Here is a 23,767-nt window from a genome sequence, read left to right as displayed (position 1 = left end):
GCATGGGCTTCGTCATTGAAAATGTTTTTTCTTTCTTTCATGGTATATATAGCTCTTTCAAACAGACTTAAAAATATCAAAAGCAGGATACCGAACTTCTGAGAAGATGAAGTAATGGCATGTTAAGAACACACTTTTAATACTTAGATTTTCAGTCCTCTCTCTCTCTCTCTCTCTCTCTCTCTCTCTCTCTCTCTCTCTCTCTGTGTGTGTGTGTGTGTGTGTGTGTGTGTGTGTGTTGGTGGCATCCGTGCCCCAGCACACATGTGGAGGTCAGAAGACAGCCCTCAAGGATATGCTCTCTCTCCCCTTCCACCTTTACACGGGTTCAGGGGATTTGAACTCAGGGTGCCAGGCTTGTATGACAAGGACTTTTAACTGCTGAGCCATTTCCCCAGTCCTGTGTTTTTGGAGAAAAAAAAAGATCTACAGATGTAGTGATGCTTATGGATAAAGACAATGTCGTATATGTCCTTCTTTCTTTCTTTTTTGTACAGTGCAAATTTCTTTCATTATGGTGCATGAGCGGTTGTGGGCTGTAGTTCTGTATTTCAGTGCTTGGTGAGGGCCATTCCTAGCACTGGTGTGTGTGTGTGTGTGTGTGTGTGTGATACTATGTTTCAGGGATATTTGGCCTGACATAGTTTTCCCATCACCATTCTTTGTGAAGCCCACTGATTTGCCACACTGGAGAAAGTTTAGTTCTCTTTTTGCAGGTTCGTGGGTCTAAGCACAAACATGGCTGAGGTCCTCCCCTTGTTTCTTTGCCCAGTGAGCAGCTGTTCTTTAAGGCGCTTGCACGGGAGACAATATTTTCTGGGCCTGCATTTTATTTTTAAGCGGCATGAGTTACCCAAGAGCGGTCACCAGCCAATGTGAGGATTCTTTAATAAGTGGGATTTTTTTTTTAAATCAAAGGTGCTGGCTCCCTTATATATTCATTATGGAGGATGTAGAAAATACAGAGAAATGAGTGGATTTATTTATAGTTCCATTTTCCTGTGAGAAAGCACTAGAATCATGAGAGCCAGTGCTTTTCCGCATAGGAGAAGGATTTTGCCCTCCACTCCAAGGGACATTTTATAATGCCTTGGGGCATTCTTTGGTTGTTAGAATTCAAGGTTGGTGCTGGCATTGAGTGGGAAAGGCTAGGGCATCACCACTGTCCACCCTGCACAGGGCAGCCCCTCCACAGCACAGTGACTTAGCTACAAATGCCAGTTTCATTGTTCTCTAGATATTTGGCTGAGGTAGACTTTTTCCCCGTCTGTAAATATATATGACAAAGTTTTTTTCTTTGATAGGTCTTAGGTCTGTGATAGAATTTGGAGACATTACTACTTATTATTATACCATTTACTGTCTTCTTCTGAAAGTGAAGTGTGACGATGTCATGCTGTAACGAACAGATGATTTTTGTTGTTGTTTGCTTTTGTTTCTTGAGACAGGGTCTCTCTATGTAGCATGGCTGTCTAAGAACTAATTATGAAGTTGAGGCTAGCCTCAAACGCATAGGTATCTGTCTGCCTCGGTCTATTGAGTGCTGGGATAAAAGACATGTACTATCACATCTGGTATCTTTTTAAAAAATACTTTTATTATTGTTGCTTTCTTTCTCATCAAATATAGCTTTAGTGGAGTCTTATCAAATTTTCTCCCTCCCTCCCTCCTTCCCTCCCCCCTCCCTCCCTCCCTCCCTCCCTCCCTCCCTCCCTCCCTCCCTCCCTCCCTCTCTTTCTTTCTTTTCCAACATAGGGCTTTTCTGTGTAACTCTAGCTGTCCTGGAACTCACTCTGTAGACCAGGCTGGCCTTGAACTCACAGAGATCCGCCTGCCTCTGCCTCCTGAGTGTTGGGATTACTCATGTGGGCCACCACTGCCCAGCTTACTTTCTTTAAATTTTAAAAGTTGCTGTTATGTGTATGGGTGCTTTGCCCATGTGTATGTCTGTATATCACATGCATGCCTGGTGCTCACAGAGGCCAGAAGAGGATGTTGTTGTATTCCCTAGAACTGGAGTTACCGAGGGTTGTGAGCAGCATGTGGGGGTGCTGGGAATCAAACTTGGATCCTCTGGAAGAGCAGCCGGTACTCTTAACCACTGAACCATCTCTCCAGTCGCAAAGTTATTGTCATTATTTTTCTTATTTTTCAAAATAAAAATATCATTACATCACTACCCCCTTCCCTTTGAACTCTAGTCCTTCAACCTATTACTCTGCATTTCCAACACACAGATGATATAGAGGGGACAGATGATGCTGCGGGTTTGGCGCAAGGACCACACAGGAAGCAGTATCCAGAGATTCAATTTCCATTGCTCTTGCTGTCTTGAGACCTGGCACATTCGGATTATCTTGTTGGCTGTTTGTCTCAATTCCTCCTCTCCCAGAAGCTGCTCAAAATCTCAGTGGGAGGAAAGGAGATTGTTGGCTGTACTTCTTTGAGGGAGAGGGACAATTTCCCCTGAGCCTTCCCCATGAACTGGGCATGCTGGTGCGAGCCAGTAATCTCAGCAGTGGGGAAGTGGAGGCGGGAGGATCACTTATTCCAAAAGCTACAGAGTAAATTTGAGGCTAGCCTGGACTACACGAGATTGTTTCCCCTGCCTGCCCCCCAAAAGTAAGAAAGTTAAATCCAGGATGTTATAGGCACACAAAAAGCTTTGCTAAAAAGCAAACTGTTTCAATAAAAGAAACTGTTTAGACCTGATACCTGCAGAAAAATTCCACATTCAGGCCAAAGGCGTAACCAAGCACATCTTGATTTGCTTGCCGCTTATTTATATTTGGAAGTAATAATAGAAACTGCGAATGGGCTGGGCTCGATCCGGTCCACAGCTTGCTTTGTAGGAAGTCCAGATGACCTTGGATTAGCCTCTGTCTACACTTCCTGCTGGTCCTTGGAGAGGGGAAACGGGCCTCTTGCCTGAACAAATAAAATCAATAAAATCGACACCGTCCCTGACTTCTGGTTTGGTGGCTTGGGAAGGAGAGGGTTAACTCAGAGAGCCGGTATCTTTTTGTGTGGGTCTGGAAGTCGCATGAGGGCACATTCTTACTCCCACTGCAGGATTCCCTGCGACTGTCTCAGAGGAGTCGATAAGGCCCAGGTTTGAGCTTGCCCCCTTGTGGTAGTGGGCAGAAATGTGGAGGGTTAAATGTTCCGGAACTGAGTGATGAAAAGAAACCAGGTCCCTTGGGTTGATAGTGGTTAAGTAACACAGAGCTGTAAGCCAGTTTTCCTGAAACTGTATAAAGGAAATCCCTTTGTAGTTTGAATCTCTTTCTCTTTGTTCGCTTTAATATACTAAATATTATGTACATTTTACCATATTAAATATTTCTTACCAGGCCTGGGGGACGCATCTGTAATCCCAGCCCTTGATGGGAAGAAATAGAGTTACAAGTTTGAGGCCAGGCTAGGCTATATATTGACACCCTGTGTTAAAGGGGGAAAAGTTTTCTCTGTTTCTCAGTTGTTTTCTTACCTGCTAAATTTTTCCCCCTACACAGAGAGGGTGAATTTTCTGAAATTCTTGAACTTGGGGATTATCCTCAGGTGAGCTGGGTCTAGCCCAATGTCTATCAGTTGATAAGTAGATTGATAGATTGTGGTACGTCCATACAGTGGGATGCTATTTCATTCATGGCTGTTAGAAGTAATAGAGTATTGAGGTCTGAAAAGACAGCTCAATGGTTAAGAATGCATACTGCACCAGGTGGTGATGGTGCATGCTTCGAATCCTAGCACTCAGGAGGCAGAGGCTGACGGATCTGTGAGTTCGAGGCCAGTCTGGTCTACAGAGCTAGCTCCAGGGCAGCCAGACCTACTCAGAGAAAAAACAACCCCAAACCCTAAACCCAAGCCCTGTCTTGAAAAGCCTGATAAACAGATAGATAGATCATACATACATACAGAGAGAGAGAAAGAGAGAGAGAGAGAGAGAAGGAAGGAAGGAAGGAAGGAAGGAAGGAAGGAAGGAAGGAAGGAAGGAAAGAGGAAAGAAAGCCTACTGCTCTTGCAGAGGATTGGAGCTCAGTTCCCAGCACCCATGTCGGGGTCCCTGCAACCTCCTGTAACTGTAGTTCCAGGGAACCCAATATCCCTTTGTGGCCTCCAAGGGATCTTTCGTGCACAGGCACACACATGTGCATGTAAATCATTTTTAAAAGGTGCCTTATCCACTGGAAATGGAGTGACAGTGGATTATAAACTACTATATGGGTATTGGTGACCAAACCTGGGTCCTCTGCAAGAGTAATTTAACCGCAAGGGCAATTCTCCAGACACACACACACACACACACACAATGGGTTTCTGATATATGCTAAGGATGAACCTCAAATATGGGATGCTAAGTTAAAGAGAAGATGCCGGATAGCTGTCACTATTGTAGTGGACATTTACACAAAATACACAAAATAGGAAATCCTAGGAGGCTGGAGAGAAAGCTCAGCAATTAAAAGCGCTTGTTGCTCTTGTAGAAGACCTGGGTTCAATTCCCAGCACTTGCGTGGTGGCTAACAACTGCCCATAAATCTAGTTCCAGGTGCTCCAAAGCACTCTTATGACCCCTGCACTTACTGCATAACATGGTACCCAGACATACAAGCAACAAACTAATACACATAAAAGAAAAATAGATAAGTTTTTAAAAAGAAATGACTTATAAAAAAAATAGGTAAAGGGCTGGAGAGATGGCTCAGTGGTTAAGAGCATTGCCTGCTCTTCCAAAGGTCCTGAGTTCAATTCCCAGCAACCACATGGTGGCTCACAACCATCTGTAATGAGGTCTGGTGCCCTCTTCTGGCCTGCAGACATACACACAGACAGAATATTGTATACATAATAAATAAATAAATATTTTTAAAAAATAGGTAAATTGTTAGAAACAAATGAAATTGGAGGGCTGGAGAGATGGCTCAGTGGTTAAGAGCACTGACTGCTCTTCCAGAGGTCCTGAGTTCGATTCCCATCAACCACATGGTGGCTCACAACCATCTATAGTGAGACCTGGCGCCCCCTTCTGGCATGCGGGCACACATGGAAGGAATGCTGTACGCATGATAAATGAATAAATCTTTAAAAAAATGTTAAAAAAACAAAAAAACCAAATGAAATTGGTAATTGCCTAGGATCAGAGGGCAGGGAGAAAATTGTGTGTGGGGTGTGATTGCTAATGGATGTTGGGTTTCTTTTGGAGGATAATAGGTGTTGTGAAATGGATTATTTATACAGCCTGCTCTATAAGTGTGTGTATATTTAAAAGCCATACTACAGGGTGAGCTGTGATTGTACTCCCGGGAATGTCATCAAACCGAGGGCAAGCAATTAGTAACCATCCTGTCTCCTCCAGGGTGCGGAGTACTGTCTTACTGTCCTCTCCCTGTGAGTGGGACTGGTACCCAGGCTACAGCGCCAGGCCCAAGCACTCAGAGGACCACAGACCAGTGTCCACATACAGCCTGTTCTCCCAGGTACTTGCTTACTTGTCTCTTATTAACCTAGTTACTGGCTCACATCAGAAATTTGATATATTATTTCATATCATTGATTAAAGATAAGGTCACTGTTTTCATGTATATTTCCTAAAGAAATTTGATGATAATATCTTATTTACTGAGTGAAGAGCTGAAGGATCGTGTTTGGACTGTAGACATAGCTCGGGCCTTAAGTTCAATCTCCGTTCTTGCATCAAAAGCAAAAGAAAGGAGTGATGCCTTAGCTAGGAGAAGCACTTCTTGCATCCTGCCAACGTCGGATGCTGTAATTTCTTGGCTGAAGCATACATGTAGATCTCTTGTGATTCAAAATAAACTCATAGCTGGTGGGAGAGAAGCATTTGGTGTGCTTGGTGTCTGAAGTTGGAGATCATTTTTGTAGGTCACAAATGTGGTTCATCGCCATTGACATGACAGTGTGTAAGTAACAGCAGGAGGCTCTTGGGAGACTCTTTAAAAAAAAAGAGCACTCTAGCTTCTAAAGATAGATTTTGTACTCAATTTTAGTGAGGAGCTCAGAGAGAGTACTACTGTTACTGACTCACTTTTAAGGATGAATTATACAAGATTTACAAGGTATTAGGTTTTATCTCAACAGATGCTTGGGTTTATTTATTCTTAGGGTTTACCCTCTGCTGTAGTTCGTTTGTGGCTGGCCTGGTTGGGGTTAGACTTAGGGTTTACCCTCTGCTGTAGCTCATCTGTGGCTGGCCCAAATGGGGTTCGCCTTTTCTTCATATACTTAGTTCATAATTCCGTCTGCTTCCGCTGGCATCTCTTGCCCCTTTCGAGAACCAGAGTTGACTGGTGTGTGAACTGAATACTCCCAAATGACAGGTGGCTGTCAAGGGCTCAGGCTGTGGCTTTCTTATTAAAGTATGGTCTTAGATACAGGTCTAATGCCTATGAACCTCAGGTTCAAGGCAAAGTCAGCTGGAAGCTGATGGCTTAACCATCAGCAAGGACCAGCCACATACCAAGGCCTTTCTTAGAGTCTGGTTGCCTGAGATCATTTTAGTCAGATGACAAGAAGTCTGACATAGACCACTAAAGGAGAGAAAGAGACTGATTTCGGCTTCCATTTTCCGAGTTTTGAGTCCGTGGTCGTCATGCTCTGTGTCTCTGCGTCTGTGGAGAAGTTGCGCGTCACGGCACAGAGGCTCTTCACGGCCGCCAGGAAGCAGAGAGGGAGAGGACAGACACAAGACGAGGACATGCCCCATCACCAACTTCCCACAGCCAGGCCCTGCCTCCTGAAGCTTCTAGCAGCTCTCAAATCTGGAGACCTAGTCTTTAATACATGGAACTGTGGTGAACATTTTATATTTAGACCCAAGGAGCACGCTTGAGTGGGGGTAGGTCTCATCCACTGACTCCATGGGGTTTGGAGCAGGTTTTTGGTTTGTGAGGATGTTCTGTTTAGAGTTCTGAAAGGTCTCAAATGTGAGGAAATTTGCTTATCCAGACTGCAGAAGTGTGCTTTTTTCTGAAACCAGAGTGCTACGTGGGATCTGCTAGCTTAGTCAAATCAATTGTGAGGACAGCATAGAATGTGGCAAAGAGAGTCTTAGTCCTCTGAGATGCTGTAACAAAAGAACTTGAGATGTGTAACTTTAAAAACATCAAAACTGTGTGTGTGTGTGTGTGTGTGTGTGTGTGTGGGTGTGGGTGGTTTGGACCCAGGGTTCTATGACTGTTAGGCAAGCACTCCGACCCACAGAACCACTATCCAGCCACCAGTGTATTTAGCATCTGATGCAGGACCACTTCCTCATAACACCATCTTCCTACGGTTCTGATGAGAGCCTTTTTTGTTTTGTTGTTTTGTTTTTGAAACAGGGTCTCACCATACCCTCTCAAAGTCACCAAGATCTGCCTGCTTCTGCCTCCTGAGTACTGGGACTGAAGGGTTTGTCACACCCTTTATGTTTTTTTTTTTTTGAGACAGGGCCTCATACTGTGCTCTTGGCTGATCTGGGACTCTGTGTTGTAGAACAGGCTGGCCTTGAACTGCTAGTGGTCCCAGTGTCTCCTTGTTGCTGGGATTGATAGGTGTGTGCTGCCACAGCCAGCTTGGAGCCTCTTTCTTTGATAAGAAAATTAGTTTTGCGGGTAGAGTCCCCAAAACTGAATCACCCCTGAAATGCCACCTCCTAGTACCATCCCTCCCGATGGTTAAAATGTGTGTGTGTTTGGTCATGAACAAGTGTACTGTGGTTGAGGGGTCCAAGCTGTAGAGATGCTCTTTCGGACCCCAGCAGGTCCCTCCTGAGAAGTCCTTTGTACTGAGTTTTGTAATTGTGACTGGCAAGCCTTCTTCACAGCAGCCAGGCTTGAAGTTAAGGCAGCTCCTGCTTTTTGATGTGTTAATACCAAACCAGTCAGGGAGGAGAAAGGCAATGTAGGAAACAGACTGTTGGGATCATAGCTAGACTTGTTCCTGATAAAGGTGGCAAGGTACTGGTTTGGGGATTTGGTGTTTCGAATGTAGATCTCAAGGAACTTGGGGATGTCTTGGAGGTCACCCTTGGCTAGTTCGTTTAAAACACAGATCAGCCAGGCATGGTGGTACTCGCCTTTAATCCCAGTGCTTGGGAGGCAGAGGCAGGTGGATCCCTGAGTTCGAGACTAGCCTGGTCTATAGAATTCCAGGACAGCCAGGGCTGTTACACAGAGAAACCCTGCCTCAAATAAACAAACAAACAAACAAATAATAAAACAACAACAACAAAAACACAAATCGAGGACTTTCCCTTGGTTAGCTAGCACCCACACTTGGGTTTGTCTTATTTTCTCACCTCTCTTAGAGATGCTCTTGGGTACGTCATATCTGACTTCCCCAGCACCTTTCTCAAGTCTTGTGCCGAAGCCTGTGCAAGACATTTTTATTGCATCCCAAACTGCTTTACAGACAAACAGCTAGATCATAGCTTGGGAGGCAGGAGAGGTCACATGTGTCCCGGAACTTGAATAAATTTTCATTACTGAAGTCAGTGTGATGATACACGCCTGCAAAATCATCGGACAGGGGAAGGATCTCTGTGAGTCCGAGGCCAGCCTGGGGTGCAGAATGAGACCCTGTCCGGAAAAGATAAGCTTTATTTGTTTGTCTTAGCCCGGTCCACACATCTCTGTTAGGGAAGGTTTTGATTTGCCTTCTTTCGCGCCTTTCTTAGGACGCTCACCCTGCTTAGCAGGAGTGTGGGAGCAGCGTGGTGTAGTCAGCCTCTGAGAACATGAGAACGCTGCCAAGCGAGCTCTCCCAGACGTCCTGGGGCAGAGGCACCCAAACCAGGCATCCAGTCACCATTTATTCCACTTTAATACACACAGGAGAAGCAGGGAGAGAGATGGGACACGCTTCTGTCTACAAAAGGGTTAGATTTCCTAGCTGGCGGGTGGTCACTAAAATGAGCAGATGAGAGCCGCAGGAGGGCCCAGCAGAAAGCAGGTGTCTGAGGCCACCTTTGCTTACTCTGCTGTGAGGACACAGGTTACCCTTGTCATAGCTATAACTTAATAATCAGTACTTGCCTGCAGTTCAGGGAAACCTACATGTGTTCCCTTACTGGCGACCATGGTAGGGATGGCAGCGGTCAATTTGGAGGTAATATGAGTTTGGTTTTATTATGATACTAATGTTTATGAAATAGATTAACAAGTTAAATAGCAAATCATGAGATATTATAATTGTATAAAAATGCAGTTATGGGCTGGAGAGATGTCTCAGCAGCTAGGAGGAGCACTGGCTGCTCTTCCAGAAGACCCAGGTTTTATTCGCAGCACCCACATGGTGGCTCATTGCCATCTATAACCCCAGTTGCAGGGAGTCTGATGTCTTCGTGGCAGCAGCCAAACACGCAGTACAAGGATATACATGCTGATAAAGCCCCTGTACACATAGACTTTCACAACTATGATTATAAGGGAAATAGCTAGTGAATTACTTAAGCTTATTAAATAAATATTGTAAGATTTGAGATTTATTTTCTTGCTTCGTCCCTTTAGTATGTTTGTTTGCTTTTGGTTTTTTGAGACACAGCTTCTCTGTGTAACGGTTCTGACTGTCTTGGAACTTGCTTTGTAGACGGAACTGGTCTCGAACTCGCAGAGATCCACCTGCCTCTGCCTCCAGGTCACCAAAGAGCCTCTGTATATCTGGTGTGTAGTGCTGGATTCAGTATGCTTCTCTAGTCAGAGATACCTGCGTGGAGAGTGCTCTTCCAGTGACCTTGATTGGCTCAGAAGTGACATTTTGTTACTTTTTCCCCTTATTACTGAGCTCTACCTCGGAGCTGTGTTCCCAGTCTCAGGCCTATTTTTTGTTTGTTTGCTTGTTTATTTTTATTTTGTTTCCTTTTTAACTGGATCTTTTAAGAAATGTTTCACTGATACTCTTGGACTTTGAACACAGTCTCTAATGTAGCCCAGGCTGACCTGGAACTTGTAGGTGGACTCCAGACACCTTACCCTCCTTCCTCAGTCTCCAGAGTGCTGGAATCATAGACTTGCACGCCCCCCCCCATCATTTTATGGCCTTTGGTGATCTGTTGTAGGGTTTGAGTAACTCAACATTGGTTGTATACAGAAACGAAGTAATTAATTGATATCCAAGTGTATGTGTACACAAGTTAAACATACCTGTTTTAGCTACTTTTCTATTGCTGTGAAGAAACACTATGACCAAGGCAGTTTATAAGAAGAAAACAGCACTCAGGAGGCAGAGGCAGGCCAGCCTAGTCTGAAGAGACTTCTAGGATAGCCAAGGCTACAGAGAGAAACACTGTCTCAGATAAACAAACAAATAAACAAATTGAGTAAAAAAGAAAGAAAAATAAAAAAAATAAGTAGCTGGGCGTTGGTGGTGCATGCCTTTAATTCCAGCGCTCAGTAGGCAAAGGCAGGTATATTGCTGAGTTTGAGGGCAACCTGGTCTACAGAGTGAGTCCAGGATAGCCAGGGCTTAACAGAAAAACCCTGTTTCAAAAGGAAAAAAAAACATTCATGGGGTGTTTCAGAGGTTGAGCCCATGACCATCAGGGTGGGACGTGTGGCCGCAGGCAGGCGGGCGTGACCATCAGGGTGGGACACATGGTTGCAGGCAGGCAGGAGGTGGTGCTGGAGCAGCAGCTGAGAGCTTCTGTCTGATCTGCAAGTTGGAAGCAGAGTGATGGTGGGGGAGCTTTTGAACGCTCACAGCTCACTCCACAGCGACACACCTCTCCAACAAGGCCATACTTCCCAATCCTCCCAAAAGATCCCCCAACTAGGGACCAAACATTCAAATATATGAACTATTGGGGCCATTCTCTTTCAAACTACCACAGTACTGCAGGATAATACCAGAAACTTTTCGTTTGTAGACCAAATACAACATTTTGCAAATCATTTCTTTTCTAAATTCTAAAACACTTGCAGGGGTGGGAACAATGGGAGAAACATGTGATCCTAAGTATCTGGAAATCTGATGTTGAGGAGGATCTTTTAGGACCAGGACTTTAAGAATATTCTGGTCAAAGAAGTCAGACTGTCTCAAAATGGCAATCTTTCTCTCTTCAGTCAGAGAATTCTAACAATGTCTCTTAGGAGAATTCCCCAAGCCTTGGTGATGATAGAAGTGTAAGCTTAAATTATCAGTCCTCTGGCCTCTTCTCAGAGCCACTTACTGAGTCTCTGTGGGCCTAGGATCTTGTGTGTGTGTGTGTGTGTGTGTGTGTGTGTGTGTGTGTGTGTGTGTGTGTAGGGTTTGCTGCTTTAAACAGTGCCTCATGCTACTTTGAGGTTTCAGAAGCCTGTTCTGTCTGTCTGTCTGCCTGCCTGTCTTTGATTTACAGATTACATGTAAGCTCTTAGCTACTGCTGCAGCATCATGCCTGCCTGTCGCCATGCTCCCTGCTGTCACAGTCATGGACTAACCTCCTGGAACTGTAAACAAGCCCCCCCAATTAAATGATTTCTTTTCTTCTTTCTCTCTCTCTCTCTCTTTCTCTCTTTCTTTCTTTCTTTCTTTCTTTCTTTCTTTCTTTCTTTCTTTCTTTTGTTTTTTTGAGACAGGGTTTCTCTGTGTAGCTTTGGTGCCTATCCTGGAACTAGTTCTTGTAGACTAGATTGGCCTCGGACTCACGGAGATCCACCTGCCTCTGCCTCCCAAGTGCTGGGATTAAAGGCATGTGCAACCACCACCCCGCCTAAATTTTTGTTTTCTTTTTGTAAGATGCCTTGGTCATGGTGTCTTTTCACAGCAATAGAAATGTAACGAAGACACAGGCCTCTTCTACACAGTTCTGACTGTTGTGGAACTTGGTATGGTTTGGAACTCCCAGAGATGTCTGTGCTTCTTGAACTCAGGGATTGAAGTCGTGCCTCTTTACCAGCAAAGCAGAGGCTCCGATGCGCAGTGTCCAGAGTTGCATTAATCGACTTTATATAATGCATCAGATGTTCTTGGTACACATTGTTCATTTAATCTATCGATTGGGGTTTCGGCTTTCTTCCTCAGGATGAAGCTAGCAGGTAACATTTGTCCTTGAGAAGAGATATAGTAGACGCTGGTGACCTGAGTGCAGTGTCTGCTCCCTGCCAGGGAGGAAGCAGTCCTTCACAGAAAGAGCATCTTGGTTCCTTTTCTGTTGACCAAGGCAGCTCACAGAGATTTTTTTGTGCCTTACAGTTCTAGAGGTTTAGACTATGACCATCATTATGGGGAGTGTGGTGGCAGGCAGGCAGGCAGGATGCTGGAGCAGTAGCTGAGGGTTTACAGCCTTATCCACAGGCTAACTAGGAATGACACCAGTCTTTTGGAACCTCACAGCCCACCCTAGGGGCACACTTTCTCCAACAAGGCCATACCTCCTAATCCCTCCCTAATGGTTCCACTAACTAGAGACCAAGCACTCTAAGCTTATGGGAACCCTTCTCATTCAAACCACCATAGCTACCCATCACTGGAGTTGGGTCAAGCTTGATCCATCACTTTATTGACAAGGTTGAGTACTATCTTGACTTCTGCCTATGGCCTGGACAAACCTGACACTTTGCCGTGGAAGTCCAAGCCAGGGCCCACATAGAACTGTAGTTGCCTCTTTCCAACTTAAGATTTCCTCCCAAATAGCACTGCAGGCATCCCAAGAGGGTTTAAAAAAACGTATGTATGTATATATGTATGTATGCGTGCATGTATGTGTGAGAGAGAACACATATGTGCCACACATGTGTGTGGTCAGAGGACAACTTTCGGGAGTCTGTTCTCTCCTATCATGTAGGTCCTGGGGATGGAATTCAGGTTGTCAGGCTTGGCAGCAGGGCATGCCTTGCCCACTGAGCAATCCTTGTTGACCAAGCAATCTTGCTGGCTCCCTTCCCAGACTCTGAAGTCATCCAGGTCAAAGCTGAATCTGAACTCTAGAGTCAATTCTTTGGCCAACTAAATCCATCATACTCAGAAATGTTACTAATCCTTAACACCAAACAGAGGATGCTGTGGCTAGGGGGGGGGGGTATGTTTGCTCTGGGAAGGCAGAGGAGAAGTCAGCGGAGAAGGTACCATCTGCCAAGAAGTTATCCCTGTGCGTCCGACTCCTTTGTATTCAGAGTGACATCTTTCATCGCAGCAATAACATTCATGGTGCTGTATTGCCAGTGATAACAATGAAGTTCAAACGAGGGAGACATGGATAATCAGCTCCTTTGCTTTCTTTGGCTCCGGCCTTCTTATAGTACTCCTTCAACTGAACTTTCCCTAGCCAGACCACCCAGGGCCTTTTCATCCCAGTCCTATGTTCCTGAAAGGCTTGTTTCTTGGATTCCGTTTCCCTGCTGTATCTGTAACATAGATCATTTCTCTGGGCATCACTTCCTGGTAGCCACTCGAGTGGGTGCTTTCTGCTTCAGGCGTAGGAAGGAATCTAAGCAGGAAGCCCGTACCCACCTGTAAACGTGGGACTGAGGAAGAGAGATTGCAAGGTGTAAGCCTGTCTAGGTTACAAGTACCTTGTTTGCCAAACACAAACCAAAAGAAGAAAAGGACAAAAACAAACAGACAAACACCCGAAGCAGAAGAGCTCCACTGAAGAGCCTGGGGCAGGAATGATGGGGACAGGGTCTCAGAAGCCATAGTCACAGAGAAAGCCAGTGTGACTGCTGGCCGTGAGCTTGTAAGATTGCAGAGCTGGTGAGGTCAGAGAAGGTAGGGTCACCTCAGCAGATCTTGGAGGTCTCTAGGAAAACCCTATACGCTGGGGGCAGGGGACTTAAAGCCCAGATGCTCATTTCTCAGAGTTCTGGAGACTAGGCTGTCCAAGATCAACATGCTGGACAATTCAGTTCTTTTGTTTTAATGTTTTAGCTTGATTTTATTAGTTTGTGTGTTCCTGTGTTTTGCCTATGCCTGCACATCCTGTCTGTGTGGTACCCTTGGAGGCTAGAGGAGGGTTAGATCCCCAGCAGCAGGAGTTCTAGGTGGTTGTGAGCCATGAGGAGTTACAGTGGGTGCTGGGGATTGAAACCAGGTCCCCTGGAAGAGCAGCCAGTGCTCTTAACTGCTGAGCCATCACGTCAGGCCTCCAGATTCAGTTCTCAATGAAGATCTTCATCTTTGCTGGCTGGAAGAGACTTCATTTCTTAGCATAGTATTTCCCAAAGGTATGGGGACAGTGAGGGATGGGGGAAGGGGAAACTGCAACGAATCTATTTAGTCCATTATGAGGATCTTACTCTTTTCCCCTTATTGTCCATGTGTATGTGTATGTATGCAGGTGTATATCTGTATGTATGCAGGTGTGCATGTGTATATATGCAGGTGTGTATGTGTATTGGTATGTGTATGTGTGCAGGTGTATATCTGCATGTATTCAGGCGACTGTATATATATATATGCATATGTGCATTTGTTTGTATTATGTGATGTGTTTGTATGCAGGTGTATATGTATCATGTGTGTATGTGTATTTGTGTGTGTGTGTATACATAGGTATATTTGTATGTATATGTATGCAGATATGTGTAGGACGTAGGTTGCTGTCAGGTATCATCCTTGGCTTACTGAGATGTTTACGGTTGGGCTCAGAGCTTGCTGATTCAGCCTGGTTAGCCAGCTAGCCCAGGGGATCCTCTCTTCACTTCTGTGCTGGGATTACTGTTGGCTACCACACCGGGCTGGCATTTACGTGGCTATAGAGTTCTGAAATCCTGTCTTCATACTTGTGTGGCAAGCACTTTTTCCCCATCTCCTAAGGGGACCACTTTTAAATCTAAGTTTAGTTTGGTGACCTTTTGAGTGCTTGCTGGCCTCTCAAGAGTTTAGTCACAAAAAGCAACAGGATCTCGTTTTCCTGTTAAAAAGATCATCTTGGCTGCTGGGAGAATTGGATGGGAGGGAGATAGTGGGGCTGGGTCCAGGGAGACAGTGGGGCTGGGTCCAGGGAGACAGTGGGGCTGGACTCAAGGAGACAGTGGGGCCGGGTCCAGGGAGACAGTGGGGCCGGACAGTGGAGCCGGGTCCAGGGAGACAGTGGGGCTGGACAGTGGGGCCGGGTCCAGGGGACAGTGGAGAGGCAGGTTTTGAGAAAGAATACTTTCTACAATAAAAACATGTAATTTCCTAATGTTTTCCATTTTGATTTTACCATTGCAAAACCTTGCATGTGTGTGTGTGGGGGGGGGGCTCGGAGGATCCCTTTCTTTACTCTTTTAATACTATTTTTGGGGATTCTTCATCACGATGAAGAAGCATTTATTTTTGCTATTTTGTTCAAATTTAGTTGTCGTGGTGGTGATGGTGGGTCTTGGTTTTGTGTGGTGGTGGTAATGGTGGGTTGTGGTTGTGGGTCCCATGCCCACCTCCTGCCATCCCCGCCCCACCCTCCACACGTCACTGCTGCCGCCACCTTCAGCAGTAGAGACCGAAGCCAGGGCCTCAGACAAGACTTCTAGTGAGCTAAACCGTGGCCCTCACTTAGGTTTCTTTTTTCTATCAGCATCAAATAAAGTTTTTATTTACTAGGTTTTGTTTTTTCTTTTGGTTTCTCAGTAACTTTGGAGCCTGTCCTGGAACTCGCCCTGTAGAGCAGGCTGGCCTTGAAACAGAGATCCTCCTGTCTCTGCCTCTGGAGTGCTGAGATTAAAGGTGTGCGCCATCGCCACCCGGCTTATTTACTAGTTTTAAGTAAAACAGTGTGATCTTATTTTTGTTAACATTATTCGTCTTTCTGGGTAGCCATCCATGTAACCTTCTGCTTGGGTTTATGTCTAGAGTATTTATCTAATTTCAGAGGTGGTGGTAGGTCTTAGATGATCTTTAAGTGTCTTGGGCTAGTGAGATGATTCTTCTGGTCACGATCTGAAGACAAACGTGACAGCCTGGTTGGAATTCTAGGACCACACGGTGGTAGACGGAGAGAACTGACTCCTGCAAGTTCTCCTCTGACCTCCATACCTATACCATGGCACGCATAAGTATGTGTGCACGCACACATATACAGATCAATTCATTAAAAAAAAAAATCGACCGTGCTTTTCTGAACCATTAAGTGCTTTATAGTGAGTATTACTCAATCACCTTCACAGAACTCACTGGTGTGAAAATTTAACAAAAATGCAAGCAGTCCATACCAACTATGACACATTGTGATGCTCTAATTTATTGGTCAGACAAGTGTTCCCGGGTGAAAACTGCACTGTTCTTTGAGACTCTGAAATATCTGGACAGCCTTCTGCTCTTTCCCTGTATGATGGCATGAGAGCAGTCTGGAAGGCAGCAGCTGCAAGCCGCTTTCCGGCCAACCAGAGACACTATTTGCAAAGGTAAACCAATGGTTTTTAATCGGTGAAAAGATGGAAGTCCATCTGAGAGCTTCCTAGTGGTTTCTAATGTGCTCACGTTTAGCTTACTCGCCTCTAAGTGCTGCGCTGAGAGCCTGCAAATGACCTGCTGTCTGCAGTCTCTAAAGACTCAGAGTTAAAGTGAGCTTTGTCACACCGTCATATTTCTAGAGCCATTCTGTCTAATTGTCCTATTTATAATCATGTTAGATGACTTAATGACCATAAAATTGATTTTGTGTAATGAAAGAATATATGAGCACAAGAAATTCTAAGTAACTTTGGAACCTTCAGTGAGTTGTATAGCTAGACACATGGGCGATATTCTTCTTCCCTTCTATCCTCTCTCTCTCTCTGCTTCTTCTCCTTTTCCCTTCTTTTTTGAGAACAGGATTTCTCTGTGTAGCCTTGGCTGTTCTGGAACTCACTGAGGATGGCCTCAATCTCACAGAGATCACTTGCCTCTGCCTATTTTAGTGCTGGAATTAAAGGCATTATGTGTATGAGTGTTTTGCCTGTATGCATATATGTGTATGGTGTGCCTGTCTTTGAAGATCGGAAGAGGGCATCAGGTCTTTTGGAACTGTACTTATGGGTGGTTATGAGTCACCATGTGGGTACTAGGAGTTGAACTAGGGTCCTCTGCATAAGCAGCAAGTGCTCTTAACCAGAGCCCTCTCTCCAGTCTGTGGACAGCATTTTTCACCGCTTTATAGATACTATAGTTTTAGACTCTAGGAGTAATTCTTTAAAATTGCAAGGCTTGGGGCTCAGCAATTAAGAGTATTTACCGCTCTTCCAAGAGGGTGTGTCAGAGGGCTCGCAGGGCCTTTAACTCCAGCGCCAGGGTTTCTCTGATGCCCCTTTCTGGCCTCTGAGGGCACTGGAGTCACACCACACACATGCAAATAAAAATAAAATCTTAAAATTTAGAGGATATTTTTTGTTTCGATTATGATATCATCTAAGCTGAAATCCTAAGAGCTGTGAAATCACAGCAGACAACGTCAGTTAAAATAGAACCAACACGTATTTTCCAGTCATACACCTTGCAATTTTTTGAAGGTAGACCATTATAATGGCATGACTTTGGGAATTAGACTATCATCTTCCCTTTGGTTTTTGCCTGGATTACATTAGCATCGATTATAATTTCTAAGTTTATTTACTTTCTTGATTATCTACCTCTATTTTTAAATTTTCACTAAATTTCTGGTAGTATGTGAAATAATGGGATATCCCTGATACATTTAATATTTAACTGTATCTTGCTCATATTTGCAGAAGTGTAAAATACGTCATGATTCACTGTGCTGGGGCTGTGTCCGTCTGTTCTTCCCTGCTGTACATATGAATGAGGACCACAGGATTCTAATGTCTGTTACTAGGGCCTGAGGATGGAGCTCTGTGTTTGTTGTATGTTTAGTAATGCACGTGCTTGTGAGGCTCTGTCTCCAGCACAGCAGAGACGGGAGGGGAGAAATAAGTCATTATTCCACCAGGAGGGGAGAAATAAGTCATTATTCCACCAGGTGGACGGTTGGGCAGGAATGTATGGCACTAGAAGTTCCCCATTCAAGTAAGAAGTCCTTCAGTGATGTAGGATTTGGAGAGCTAGATAGCCAAGTCACCAGCCCCCACTCCTCCAAAAAGAAATAAACAAAAAACAAAAAGGAACCGAAGAAGAGTAGTTTAACTGCCTTTCAGGGTGAAAGGACCAATATGTGATAGCCAGATGTGAAGCCAAGGGTTGAACAGAAGTGGAGGTGCCCTTCCCCCACTCCTGAAGTAGCTTTTGGGGAGGGGGAGCAGTGGTGTTGTTGGAAGCTGTCTTGCAAGGCAAGAAGGTGGTTATCAAGAACTAATGTTTGGAGTGAGGAGGTGCAGGGAGGGGCCAGGAGAGATGTGGTCACCAGCAAGGCAAGGGAGGCACCTCTTCCTTTGGAGAAGTGTCATGGGTCACCTGGGGCTTCTTTTGACTTGTTGTCATTTGTCAACTTTTTCTTCATCAAATTCGGTACACGCTGTCTTTATCTCTCCCCCCCCTCCTTAGGGAAAAATGTAGGCATTTGAGAATGTTTGTGGAAAGGGTGGGTCTGTATGATTCTAGTCTGCCTTGGTTGTAGAAAGTAGCCTAGAGACTTTGTGAATTTACATTGCTCCCAACTGAAGAAACTATGTAACCAAGTTGCAAAATATGCACATAGATACATATCTATCTAAATATATTCTGTATGTGGGAGGAGGGTGGGGTGGGGGAGAGAATATCTCTTTATATAGGTCTCAAATCCTAACTTTTTAAAAAAAATATTTATTTATTATGTATACAATATTCTGTGTGTATGCCTGAAGGCCAGAAGAGGGCACCAGACCCCATTACAGATGGTTGTGAGCCACCATGTGGTTGCTGGGAATTGAACTCAGGACCTCTGGAAGAGCAGCCAGTGCTCTTAACCACTGAGCCATCTCTCCAGCCCCTATTTTGTCTTTTTCATTGAGGCAGATCTTCCCAGGGAAGTTGAGGCTGGCCTTTAACTCAAGATTGTCCTGCCTTAGTCCTGGGATTATAGACATAGGTCACTAATGCTGGACCTGCTTTCCGTTAAGTAGGGCTTAATAGCGCTTATCACTGAACATAGATGACGTCCATCTCCTGTGATTGGCAGTGGAACTTCAGAGTGGAACAGCTTTGACCAATATTAGCAGTGGGTCTCTGTGAAGCAATTAGGTTCCGAGTCAGATTGTTTTGTTTGTTTGAAAGAGAGATGATGTCGTTTTGCCCAGGCTGGCCTTCAACTCTCTATAGAGCTGAGTGGACTTCTAATGCTCCTGCCCTCCCCTTCCGAGTGTGCTATACCATATTGTTACATTGTGCCAGGGCTCCAACTCAGGACTTGCACATGCCGGCTAAGCACTCTAGCAAGGGAAGTCCAGCTCCAGCCCTAGTTTGACTGACTTCCTCACAGTGCTGTGTTATTGGCTATGCTCCCTTTCCTAAACCTCACTCCTCCCATGACTTTCTGACCATTCTCCCCCAGAAAGCTGCTTCCACCCTTTCAGGCTTGCTCTGCTCTCTGTCCTGCAGAGTTCATAACACTCCCTGCACACTGGCATTCCCATAAGCAGGTCCTGTCTTTGGTCCACCTTTGCCTCTAACTACATCTTTGTCTAAACAGACTCATCCCTTCTCATGACGTCAACTTCCACAACTCACTGAGGAGTCCCAGACCTCTCTATGCAGGTGCTCCTTAATCCCTCCTGCAGTTGATACTTGGTCCAGGGTGAATTACCGAGCATCTCCACCTGGATGACACATCACTCTTGACTGCTGTGTTTCACTAAACTCATTCATTATCATTCCTCAGGCCCCTCCCAAGGTACGCTCCCTCTCCTGAATTCTCCACTGCGTTCAAAGGAATGTCCATGGAAGTGCGCCACAAACCTGAGAGTCATTCTGGGCTCACTTCCCTCTTGTCTCTCACTGCTGCTCCGTGGCCAGTCTGCTGAACCACTTCCTCAGTCTCTTTTGAATCTGACTTCCTTTTGTCTAAGCTGTCTGACTTCAGACCTACGTCATATTTCGCCTGCTTTCCCACAGTGGTTATAGGTACAGATTAAATTCTTACCACCGTTCCTCAGATCCTAACTGCTAAAACCTATCATCCAGGAAGACAACAGATATCTATATAAAATGCTCACTTAATCCCCCTTTTGTAAGGGGTGTTCAGCACTTGCCGCCCATGGTACCCTCAGGGAAAGGCTGCTAGAGTCAGATTCTTTGTTTCTACTTGTTCTTATTTTTACCTCGAAGACCTTTTCCTTTAATTTTGTTTCACAAGCGCATCCTTACTTCTAGCTTGTATTAGCAAGCTATCTCTGGAAGCTCTCTCTGAACTCCACCCTCCCCCTATCAGTCGGGATGAACTTCCATTTTCCTCTTGCTTGCTGACCCTCTGTTGTAAAGGGCTCCCTGAGGCAGGAGGAAGGTTAGCCTGATCTGCATAGTGAGACCTTGCCACAAAAGAGAAAACAAAACAAAAACAAAAAAGTAGAGGTTAAAACAAATTCCAAGAGTGGGTTTGAAATATTGTGTCACTGTGTAATACATTGCTTCTCAGAAGAGTGGAATTACTTTAGGGCCAGATATGGTGGTTGTATGCCTTGTAATCTCAGCGTTTTAACGCTTCAGACAGATTTCTAGGTTGAAGGGAGTTGTAGCAGCTGGGAGGTGGTGGTTCACGCCTTTAACCCCAGCACTCCAGAGGCACGCAGATCTCTGTGAGTTCAAGGCCAGCCTGCTCTACAAAGCGAGTTCTAGGACAACCAGGGTTACACAGAGATCCCTGTCTTGAAAAAAAAAAACAACCCAAAATCCAATACAAAAACAAAAAAGAGAAAAAAGAAAAAAAAAGCGTAGTAATTGAATTAAGCTTATAGAATGCTTCCTTTCAGGTGTTGTGTCAGAAGTGGTAGGTATTATGGCAGATAAACCTGTCATCATTTGTCACGATGGGAATAGTCTGTATCTGGGCCGCCCAGTTGCTGCCATTAGGCACACGTGGCCGTCAGCCCTGGAAATGTAGGTAGTATGGCTGAGAAACCGAAATGTTCACCGCTTCTCATTTTAGTTGGCTGAAAGTGAAATGTAAATACAGGCAGGTGGCAAGGGCTGCTCAAATTGGACAGCCCCAGTCACGGAGGAGAAGGGAGCCATTAAACAGGTGTAATTGCTACGTTCTGGACCCTTTCTTCCTTTGTGGATGCTTTGTTGACGTAATGAACTCATGAAAGTAAGGTGTGACCGGCTGGCAAGTACTGTCATTACCACTGTAAGCCAGCAGCACTACCTAATTTGGGGAACCATTTTCAAATAGGTGCTTAGATCAGGAGGGTAATACAGCGCGCAGGTCAGGAAGACTAGCCCGCGTCCCAGTGGAGACTGGAGATGAAGAGGGAAATGTTACTCACAGCGCTTACTCAAAGGCGTGGACTTCCTACTCCAAAGGAGGCCAGCAGCGTAATGCTTTGTGGGCAGCATCTGCAAGACTTGTTTTTCCACATATACTGCCAAACTTGTTCTGATTAGACAGGAAGTGAAGCCATTCTCAGAGAGCCCGTCGGCATCTGGGTCTCGTCATGCCGCTCTCCAGACCTTTCTACCTCTTACCTATCAATTTATGGGCCTAGGCTGGGGGTTGTTCTCCAATTTAAGGGCAGAACAGCGGCGGGCACGCTTTCTCTCCTAACTCCAAGTCATATGTTTAATCAGTGTTATCAGTTTTTGACTCTCTAAATACTTTATGTGCTCCTGTAATAGGACAGTTTATTTAAATCTCACGAATCTTGCACAAGGGGAACTCTGAATAAATCCTGTCGGATCAGCCTTGTGACCTACTGTCTTCTGTACACTGGCGAAGGAGACGGATTTCAATCTCTTTATTAGAGTTGCTGGCGATATGCCAAGGAGGGTAACCTGGCAGGCATTGCCTTAAAAAATCCCGCTTTACTATTTAATCCTAACACCTTTGTACCCTTGGAATCTGGGTCAGCAGTGGAGCTGCGAAATTTGGGGTGCAACACTTATCTGTGCCGGCTGGTCCCGCGGGTCACTTCCGAAGCAAAGCTTTGGGGTTTCCCCAGCTGTTCTCTGGAAGAGAACCCAAGCGCTGCTTGTGGGAAGCCCCACGATGTACTCTCTAAAAGGTGTCCGTCAGGACGCCGCGCGACTTCCAGGACATCAGCGGACACCGGCCAGCCTTGCCACCCGCGCAGCGCTTACCCGGGCGCGCGCTCGGCCGGACCTGCTGGCTCCTAAGCGCGCGGGCGGAGCGAACCATCCGGCCAGCGAGGCGGGGGTGCAAGCCGGACGCACGAATTCGGGGACCTCCTACCGCCCCAGGTTCTCTGTCGCCGGCCGGGAGTCGGGGCGCATGACTCTGCTCGCCGCGGGGTCTCCGGCGCGGCGCCGGCGAGCCATCCCCCGGCTGCGAGGGTGGTAGCGGCCGTTGGAGTTTCCCCCAGCCGGCGTGGGCGCAGCTAAGCGCGGGGCGGGCCGGCTGCGCCGCGGGAGGAGGGACAAAGGGGAGGCTCCCCGTGGTGGCGTACGGGCCGCCACTGCAGCTTGTAGTTCTGAACCGCGACGAGGAGGACGTGCGGGCAGAAGAGCGCGCGAGATGCCGGTGCGGGGAGACCGCGGGTTCCCACCGCGGCGGGAGCCGTCGGGCTGGCTGCGCGTAAGTTTTCTCCCAGGCCGAGCGGCGAGCGGCTGCGTGGGAGCGGGTGGGATCCGCGTGGCTCCCCTCTATGCCCGGGCTTGGTCTCTCTGGGCTGTAAATAGCCAGGGTCCTCCTGCGGGGGGACCAGGGCGCAAGAAAGTCGTGGACTGCTAGGATGGCGCTGATGGCTTGTGACCTCTCTGAAGTCACTTGGCTTTGAGATGAAATCGCAAGTAGGGGAAAGTGTGGAACCCACCTCCCTGGTGTTGGTTCTCAAGACTTTCTGCCCTGTGGTCGCTGTCGACTGGACGCTTGTCTGTGCTCTTTCCAGCTTAAAGCAGAGGTTCTAGCCATGTACTGAGAGAAACTGAGGACTCTTTGGGTGCCCAAATCCACACTTTCCTTTTCGGTCAGCTGCTTCTGCGGTATAATTTCCTTTGCAGTAGGGAATGGAGATGGGGTTTCGGAGGAAGCCCCAGAAAGGAGTGATGATGAATGGTTTGTGTTCTGGGAGTACCTTACCTGTCATCAGTCCCTTTTATTTTATGTCTTCATTTGTCAGGTTTCCGCTTTTACACAGTAGTTTATTTTAAGGTATAAATAATCAGGGATTTCGACCTCGGGCTTTTTCACATTCTTGAAATGTGAAGAACTTGGGAGGGAACCTGCCAGGACTCGGTAATGGAATACAGCCTTCCCTTCTATTTTAGCTTTAGTTCGCAGGCTGAGTTGCTTCTTTGGCCACTGTCTGACCTGAGTAATAATGGTTGTGGCTTCCCTGAGGTTCCCAGTGAGGAGTCATCCCCTCCCAGAAACTGCCCTGTCCTGCACACTCCCTTGCCTCCGCTGTCTGCTGAATCCCAGCAGAGAGGGAGAGATGTCCTCGCAGCTTCCTAGGTGGTCTGTTGGCTGTGATCAGGATCCCTTAACAAAAAACAGGTCCATTTGTCCCAGGAGAGCCGCCCTGCCAGGTTGACTTGGGACGAGGTAGTTTTAGCTGAGACATTAGTAAGTAGTAATTGCATTCGTGGAAGAGTGCCTACTTAGGTTAAGAATGTGTTAGCTAACTCAGTACATTTTCTTGAATAATGCCGCTTTAGCGTGGGGAATGCAAAGATAAGTAAAAGCCGTGTAGTTTCATCCACAGTTTTGTTAGGGAAACGCCCAAAGAATAAGGAGACCAATGGTGCCATTAAAGAAGTGTGGACAGGGACAGGGTGCTGTCCTCGG

At 46.1% G+C, this 23,767-nt stretch overlaps 1 protein-coding gene across 6 annotated transcripts in view; it reads left to right on the top strand.

The window, feature by feature from the left end:
* Tjp2 (tight junction protein 2) overlaps positions 1–23,767 on the top strand; it is a 116,137-nt gene that overhangs the window by 19,384 nt on the left and 72,986 nt on the right. For 2 of the 6 annotated variants that reach the window (XM_075973733.1, XM_075973729.1), the window contains exon 2: positions 5,360–5,480. The exons of 2 other annotated variants lie outside the window; for them this stretch is intronic. Coding sequence is in view for 2 of the 4 variants with exons in the window: in XM_075973735.1 (XP_075829850.1) it covers positions 22,496–22,555 (60 nt within the window). In the remaining 2 variants the exon portion in view is untranslated. Of the gene's footprint in view, positions 1–5,359; positions 5,481–22,369; positions 22,556–23,767 lie in introns of those variants that run through there. 2 more of the 6 variants (XM_075973735.1, XM_075973732.1) reach the window with 2 other exon arrangements.

The sequence above is a fragment of the Microtus pennsylvanicus genome, chromosome 5 (assembly GCF_037038515.1).
Source record: "Microtus pennsylvanicus isolate mMicPen1 chromosome 5, mMicPen1.hap1, whole genome shotgun sequence".
In the NCBI taxonomy this organism is placed as follows: Eukaryota; Metazoa; Chordata; class Mammalia; order Rodentia; family Cricetidae; genus Microtus; species Microtus pennsylvanicus.
This window is presented reverse-complemented; position numbering and strand designations above follow the sequence as displayed.